General features: G+C 38.6%; 1 protein-coding gene across 1 annotated transcript; it reads left to right on the top strand.

Moving 5' to 3' along the window:
- The first annotated feature begins 6220 nt into the window (after window positions 1-6220).
- LOC119525738 (ELL-associated factor 1) lies at window positions 6221-8256 on the top strand. Its single transcript, XM_037824542.1, has one exon. It carries the CDS (start codon window positions 6233-6235, stop codon window positions 7037-7039), a length of 807 nt encoding a protein of 268 aa, XP_037680470.1. The 5' UTR covers window positions 6221-6232; the 3' UTR covers window positions 7040-8256.
- Window positions 8257-8795: the final 539 nt, after the last annotated feature.

The following is an 8795-nucleotide window of genomic DNA, read 5'->3' as shown; positions in this document are numbered from 1 at the left end:
GGAAGAATTTATGTAGATAGTATAGGGGTTCCCCAGGAAGATCCTAGTGAGTTTAAAACTAGAAATCAAGTAGCTGCAGGATTTGAATCATTCTTATTCTGGTGGGTCACCAACAATGAAAATGTGGATCATCAGCTGAGATTTATCAACTATACCAGGGATATCATTAAGGGAATAGCAGAAGAGTTAGATGCCACTAGCCACATGGCATGGGAGAATAGAATGGCCTAGACATGATCTTAGCTGAAAAATGAGGTGTCTGTGCTATAGTTGGGGAAAGTTGTTGCATGTTCATCCCCAATAACATGGCACCCAATGAAACTATCACCAAAGCTCTACAAGGCTTAACAGCCTTATTTCAGGAACTAGCAAAAAATTCTGGCATTAACAACCCACTCACAGAATGGTTGAAAAATTGGTTCAGGAAATGGAAAGGAATTGCAGCATCTATTTTAACTTTCCTTATCATTTCAGCTGGAATATTTGCAGCAGCTGGGTGCTACATCATCCTGTGTGCCCAAAGGCTAGTTCAGAGACCCATCAAAAACACTTTAATCAAGAATATCAGCAGAAAAATCTGTACCTCCCTTAAGAAGAAAGATTATGATGAGGAATGTGAAAAAGCTCTTAGCAAATTTGAGAAACTAAAATGTGAAAAATAAAAAGGTTTAAAAAAAAAAAGGAGGGAATCCATAAGAAAGGGTTAAGTTTAGTTTTTCACATAAAGGCAGCATGGAATAGGGGAAATGGCAGCAGAACTGGCTTAAACAGGCATTGTGGTAAAGGGAAGAGAGAACAAGCCATAATGTAAGCCTAGAATCTGTGCCAGCTCCTTATATGGAAAAATAACCAGGGTAACTGGAATGTAAAGGGATATGGGGTACAATCAGAGGCAGGAACTCCCAGGAAGAGATTTAAACTGAATGAACTCACTCAGATAAGCTGTACAATTCAAAATTTCAAAGATGGGCTAGTTAGCTCTCTCAGATAGGCTGTAACCTCTGTAGTGCCCAGCCAATGGGGAAACAGGAGACGGACTTGCACATTAGGAATAGGAGATTAAAAGACCACCAAGTTCTTTTTCCCATGCACCAGCTCACCACATTTCTGGCTGTGCACCCTACCTTGCAAGATCATAAATAAATTCTTTTCTCCTCCAGAACTGAGTGAACATTTATTCCCTTACAGGTACCACTTTATTTCCAACACTTCCTAAATACCACATATATTACTTATTCCTTATCGAAAGGAGATTGTGGACATTTTCAAAAGAATGCAAGAAGCATATATTACCTGAATGTGTTAACTTTATTAAAAATAAGAATATTCATCCTTATACATGTCAATTCTGGAGACAATTCCCTGACCGAAACAATATACGAGAACAAGTTAAATGTCAATATGAATCACAGTCTTCTCCAAGTGAATTCTGCCTTTAAAATAGACTGTCTCTGAAATTAAAAGGGATTGGAGACAATTACCATACTCTAAAAAGTTCCCTGCACCAATATGTAAACAGAAAAGGAAAATTGTAGTGCCCAAATATAAGGTAAAATCACTATACCAGAAATGCATAGCAAAAGCTAAAAAAACATCATGTAGCAAGGGTGTAGCTAATTAAATGAAATTTTATAACTCAAATAGAGAGTAATACTATTAATATTAAAGAACTTCCAACTGAAGATAAGAGATGGGGGTTAGTTAATGAAGTCAATGTGTCTAATATATAAATTAAGAGTAAACAAAGGGAAGTAAATCCTTGTCCCTTAAAATGAGGATGAAAAAGCCCAACACTCAAAGACTTGAGAAAGTAAACCTTATGATGGCTATTTCAACAGCAACAGTATTAAACTTTCTGACTTAAATGAGTATCTGCTGATGGATTACATATATTAAAAGACCATGTGGTGACTCTCTTGGAAGCCAACATGAAGGACACTCAGCATACAGCTGGATTAACTACAACCATGTTGATACTATCTTATATACAAAATTTCAGAATACCCTCCACAGAAGGGAGAATTGACTGAAGAATATTAAATGGAATATGGATTAATGAAGATCTAAATATTCCTCATAATGGCATGCAAATAGTTAAGTGAATATCATGCAGCAATATATATGATATAAAGAAAACTTAAACATCTCCAATTAACAGTATCTGGGAAATAGGGATTTATTATCAAATAATTCTATCTAACAACGTGTTCTATACTAACTGGCAAGTATTAAACATTGGACATTTAGTAAAAACAGGAACTCAGCTTACTTTAATAAAGATACATCAACCTTATACACATATTAGTCAATAATGTTCTGAGTTATATTCTTTAGAGCCTAAAAGATGTGAACAAAGAGATTAGCTTATTTGTGAAGAAATTAATCTACAACTTGTGGCAATAAAACTGAAAGTAAATGTCCAGTAACTGGAAAAGCAGTTTCATCTCCTTATTTAGAATTTATTCCTTTAAAGAATGACCATTATGTAGTTATGTCATATGCTATAGACTGTAATATACCTCCATATCAATCCTCAATTCTCACTATCAATGATACAGTAACATGCTTTGAAAAAATTAAAGAAACATTTGTCTAAAGAGCAAACTGTTGTTTTTGGTAACTTTCATATACCAAAAATACAACTGAGGTTACCACACCTGGTTGAAATCTTAGCTAAGGTGAAGAAGATTGAAGTCAAGGCCACTGATACATGGGCTAGCATTCAAGAGCAGATAGAAGATACAAAGTCTTACCTTCTCACACTGGAATTACATAAAGGGGACACTCTAGAGTGGATCAAGCAATGAGGAGAAGCATTGGAGGATGTCTGGCCTGCTGCTGCCTCAGCCACTAAAACAATTGCCAGCTTTGTGAGTTCTGCTACCAAAGGCATCTTTGGTGGAATAATTGATATATTAACTTATACTAAGCCCACAGTCACCCTAATAATTATTACCATACTTATAGTATTGATTTTCAGGATTCTGAAATGGCTTCCAAATAAATTCTGAGAAAAAGAAGGAACAGTAAGTGACAATGGAGAGAGAAAAGGCAATACTGCTGTTTTACAGTATCTTCATAAAATCTTACTACAAGGTGTTTGTAGTGAAGAATGTAAGTGGAAACTTCAATATGCTCTATTAACTCTGTACACTTTCATACTGTTAGGAATGTAATGCATAATTTTGACATTATCTTTTTGTAGCTAAGACTAACTAATTTAGCCTGAAATATATTTGTAAAATATGTGCAGAAAAGTTCCTGGATAGAAAATATTTGTTTTATGATACCAATCCAAATTCTGAGTGCTTCATTCCAATAAAAACAGAATATAGCACCCACATTACAATTCAAGAGTTAACATACACTTTGCCTTGCCAGCACCTATTCCTTCTAGTAAGAGGTATAAGAAATACAAGAACAGCCAACCAGGCACAGAGCTTTGCAAATGAGCATGACTGGCACTTGATATGGAGCATGTATATTCCAGCAACAATTCTGTTTCCACTGATGAGCAAGTTTCCATGTGTGCTGAGCATTCTGATCTGCCAGAAGACCCAAGCAGCAAGGAAGAAGATCCTGTACCCATCACCATGGAGGAGAGCTTTCAGGATGGCAGCCTCAATAACCTTCAACTCACCAGGACTTGGGAATGTGGTTATGATTTTGAGTCCACATGGAACTCTGATTTATATTTGCTATAAAAACACCACTTGGTGTGGTGGAAAGTTTAAATGTAATCCTAAACAATGTTTTGCTGTATACTATAATTACTAGTTTTGGAACTTCCCCAAAGAGGGGAACAAAATAATTATATGGCATTTGGACTTTAATCACTGAATTAAATAAACCAGTAACAGAATACTGTAAATATCCTTTAGAATTTAATCCAGGTATAAGAATTGTACAGTCAGAATGTATGGATAATGAAAGCCTATATTTTGAATAAATGGGATACTGACCCTAATTGAATACATCCTACCCATGGGTATGGCCAATTTCTGAAAGGGCAAGAATTTTGGAGAGCAATGCTGATTGGCCCTTATGGAATGAACATTGGAGAACAAGGAGAGCCAGGTATTAATGAAAATAATGATGGTATGAGTTATATAGAATTTGGAGAGAGAAATCAGTGGGAGAGGGTATCACAGGATCTAAGAAATCTGATCATGAGAATGCTGATTCCTTCTATTCATGCTGCTCTCATATACCACCTGATGTTTTCTGTCATGATAGTAAAGAACCAGTTATTACTCATGATGTAGAAGCATATTTAACAGAACTGTTACCTAAAAACACTCAAATACAATTTCCAAATGACAGAAAGTGGAAAGGCCTTCCTACATTAATTGGGACAGATGATTCATATCCTTTAAGTCCCATATTAGAACTTGAAGGAAAAGCTAAACAGTTAAAAAACCTGTGAATATTTTCAAGAAAGCAGAAAGGCCCTCTCAACCTTCTTACATATAGATAACATGTAATCACCTAGTCCTCTCTGAAAACAGGGTGGAGCTGTTACTTTAACCATAAATACATCATAAATAATGTAGCAAGTTTAAGTACAGTCCTTATCAAATATATGTTTATCACTATGATGAAATGGCTAATCATAGAATGAAATGAAAAAACTATATTAATGAGTTAGAAACAAGTAACAGTAATCTCTTTTCCAATTTTTAGTCTTTATGAAAGTAAAAGTATATTATATTGTTCTTACAGAAATCATAGCTTAATTAGTAAAAGTATTATCAGTAGAGTTTTATAGGCATTCAAGGCTAAGTCTCTGACAATGTGGATACCCTCCTTTGATCTTGACACTCATGGATCAAGATGCTTCAAATGAGACATTCATGTTCATGAAGCATCCTTTAATGTAAAAATAGACCATAACTTAAAGTTACTCTAAATCAAGATGCTATAAATTGTCTGTAACAAACAAAAAGGGGGGTCTCTCTAGTCTCAAACCAGCTGTATCTGGAGGAGTGGGGGCTCCCTCTCAGTAACATATCAATCAATTTTTACATTGTAAACTTGTTCTTTTAGCTTAAGTGCTCCTTCAGTAAAAATGTGTTAAAGGTGAATTCTTTTCTTAAGTGCTCTTTAATTTTAAACTATTGCCTGACCCTATACACTTAAATGAGGGGGAGATAACTTGAAGCTCAAACCTATTAAATCAGGACCTGATTAGGCTCAGGCCTTTTATAATGGAGATTATAGGCATGAGGTGTAAAGAAGTGAACCCCTGACACTAGACAGAGACACAGATGACTGAGCAGGAGAATTAGAAGCTGGAGGTAGAGACAGAGCAGGACAGACTGCCATGTGACATCGTTCAGGGGTTGAGTTATGTCTGTGAGTCACCACCAGGACTCTACAGACATCAGAGAAGGCAGGGCCTGCCAATGCCTTGCTTTTGGACTGCTAGCCTCCCAAACTGCCAACAATAAATTGTTGGTGAAGCCAACCAGTCTATGGTATTTATTACAGCAGCCTGGCAAACTAACACAACATTTATTACTCTGTATGGTAGCCTTTTTATATGAACTCAACTCCTTCAATGGATTAATGAGTTTAGGGACCCTTGTATGTTTTTCAGTGAGGCACTGTCCTCAGAGTGTAAGGTATAAAGAAGAGCACTGTGCAGTGAATAAAATAGGCAATGAAATACTTCTGAAGAAATGTCTGAAATTTAATCATAAGATGCTTTCTAAAACAGTGATAGGGAATCAGTGAGATTTTAGATGCATTAATATCCAAGTATCAAATTTTTACCTGAGCTTCTTCTCCCACTAGAAATCCCTTCTTTACATGTCAGAAATTCCAAAGTTGTAGACATACATTTTGTAGAGCCCAGTATACTTATTGTATGGTTTGATGCACATCAGTATCATACTTATGGGAATAACAACAGTCAAAGCTAGCTGAGCCTAAAACACAGAAGAAAGTGTGAGATATTACATCCTTATATTTTTTTCTCCTATTTCCAGTTATTCCCCAAACATTGAAACATTGAATCCACAACCTGTGCCTATGCTCCCATCTTTAGCCAATCCTGGTTCAAATATGATTGCACTGAATTCTTCTTTATCTTTAGGCAAATTTATGAACCCTCTTTAACATCAGTTTCCTCATCTATCTAATAAGATTATTAAAAAGATTAAATTATATTTTCTATGTAAACATAGCACAGTGACTGGAATATAAAAAAGAATCCAAGGGGCACGGGGCCATGAACGGGACTGCGAACCCGCTGCTGGACCGCGAGGAGCACTCCCTGCGGCTCGGGGAGAGCTTCGAAAAGCGACCCCGGGCATCCTTCCATACCATTCGCTATGATTTTAAGCCAGCATCTATAGACACTTCCTGTGAAGGAGAGCTTCAGGTTGGCAAAGGAGATGAAGTCACAATTACACTGCCACATATCCCTGGATCTACACCGCCAATGACTGTGTTCAAAGGGAACAAACGACCATATCAGAAAGACTGTGTGCTTATTATTAATCATGATACTGGTGAATATGTGCTGGAAAAACTCAGCAGCAGCATTCAGGTCAAGAAAACAAGAGCTGAGGGGAGCAGTAAAATCCAGGCCCGAATGGAACAGCAGTCCACTCGTCCCCCACAGTCATCGCAGCCGCCACCACCTCCACCACCCATTCCTTTCAGAGCTCCAACGAAGCCTCCAGTTGGATCCAAAACTTCTCCCTTGAAAGATAACCCCTCACCTGAACCTCAGCTGGATGACATCAAAAGAGAGTTGAGGGCCGAAGTTGATCTTATTGAGCAGATGAGCAGCAGCAGTGGGAGCAGCTCCTCAGACTCTGAGAGCTCCTCAGGCAGCGATGACGACAGCTCCAGCAGTGGAGGCGAGGACAATGCCCCAGCCTCTCCTCCACAGCCTTCACACCAGCAGCCCTACAACAGCAGGCCCACCGTCGCCAATGGAACCAGCCGGCCACAAGGAAGCACCCAGCTTATGAACACCCTCAGAAATGACTTGCAATTGAGTGAGTCTGGCAGTGACAGTGATGACTAGAGCCGGATCTTTCAAAATCTACTTTTCGGTGCACAAATTTGCTGCAAGACTGGGGCTGCTTTAGCATGGAGTCCTTCATCAAGAGGAATATGTTGTGGATCAGGGACTGCAGTAGGAGTTTGAGGCTCTGGAGCTGTGATATTCAAATCTTTAACTTGGAGGTGATAGGTGGTTTTCTCATGTGTTTTTGAACAATCTCATATTTCAAAGTTTTAAGTAGATCTGTAGAAGATCTAACAGAATTATAGTCCTATCTAATTAACATTGTTAATGAAAAATAGACAAATGTGCACTGGTCTAGGTTACTCAAAGGCCATGTCTTCACCAAGCTAGTGATTCAGTTTTAAGCTGTTTGGTCAAGTGGGTCTGTACGAGTGAAATGAAACAATCTTTGAGGGGTAGAAGAAGAAGGAAAACCTTAAACTATAGCACAGAAAAATGTTTAAACCACTTTAAACTGTTGGTGCAAAGTGGTAGGAAAGTTTTATCTGACCCTGCCTGACAAGCCCGGATAGAACTACATTTTAAGCCACTATCCTCAAGTGCCAGCAGGGTGGGACCCTAGCCAACTGCTAATTTAACCACTTTGCAAACAAGGAAATTGAAGCACACAGCTGGTTTTGTGGCAGGCTTCCTGCCTTCAGTCCAGGCTTTACCCACTGCTCTCTCTTTGAATCTCATTTGTTGGAACCAGAGATTCTTATACATGGGACTTTAAAGGTACATTGGAATTTTTACTGGGTTCCAAAAGACAAAAGTGTTGGGTGCTTCCAGCCCAAATTCAAATCCAGACAGTCCTTAAATACTTGAGGCTGGATGAGCAGATTAAACCAGCAGCCACTGTGCCGACACGTGTGACTCAATTATATTGGGGCTTTTAATTCCACATACATGCAGTCTAAGTTTATTCATTCATTAGTGGGGGCAGTGGGGAGTGGAAAAGAGGTATAGTGAAGAAACCTCTCTGAACAAGTGAACCAGCAGTAAGTTTCTGAAAACTAGACTCTAGATAGGAGTGCTGCAGTATGAAATGAGCACATTCTTTAATGAGGTGTTTCGGTTCATGCTTTTGTACCACTGTTTGTGCCTGACTTCCAGATTTATTTGTATTTTTGTATAAAATTAGAAGAAAGTCACAAGATTGCCTTCTGCAGTGTGTAGTTTGTGAACAAATCTGTTGTTACAGGTCACTAGTAAATGTTCCCATATTGAGTGAATGTGTGATAAATTGTTCCATAATTAGTGTGGAGTAGCCCGTGTCGGTAGTTTGAATGACGGTGTCCTGAAAAATTTCCAACTTCTGTGGTTCAATGGGTAACAAAATGGTTTTCCTTCCCCAGGTCCCTCTACACACATGACCCCTCCCTGTCCAGCTATTGCAGGGTTGGAGGTGGGTGTTGGGGGGTGCTTTCTGGACCTAGAAAGGAAATAGATGATCCAAAGTGGAGGCTTTGGTTAGAGTTGGGCCATATAAAGTCAACTCTGTTTCATCCACACGGTGACCCCAGTGAGTTGGGGATGTGGGCAGGATGTGGGGACCCATCGCCCAGCAGGACACTCACACCACTCTACCCAAGTGTAGGTCATAGGTACACCCCAGTGCCCTTTGTGGGATTCTTAGCCCATCAGGAGGTTTCAGTGGATTTAATGGCATGTAGGAATTTTTGTATGTTGAATTAATAATTGACTTGTAATTTCTTGCTAATGACGTCAGCTCAGGGAAGGTGAAGGTCATGATTGGGACACTTGAATTGTT

The sequence above is a fragment of the Choloepus didactylus genome (assembly GCF_015220235.1).
Source record: "Choloepus didactylus isolate mChoDid1 chromosome 26 unlocalized genomic scaffold, mChoDid1.pri SUPER_26_unloc1, whole genome shotgun sequence".
NCBI lineage: Eukaryota > Metazoa > Chordata > Mammalia > Pilosa > Megalonychidae > Choloepus > Choloepus didactylus.
This window is presented reverse-complemented; position numbering and strand designations above follow the sequence as displayed.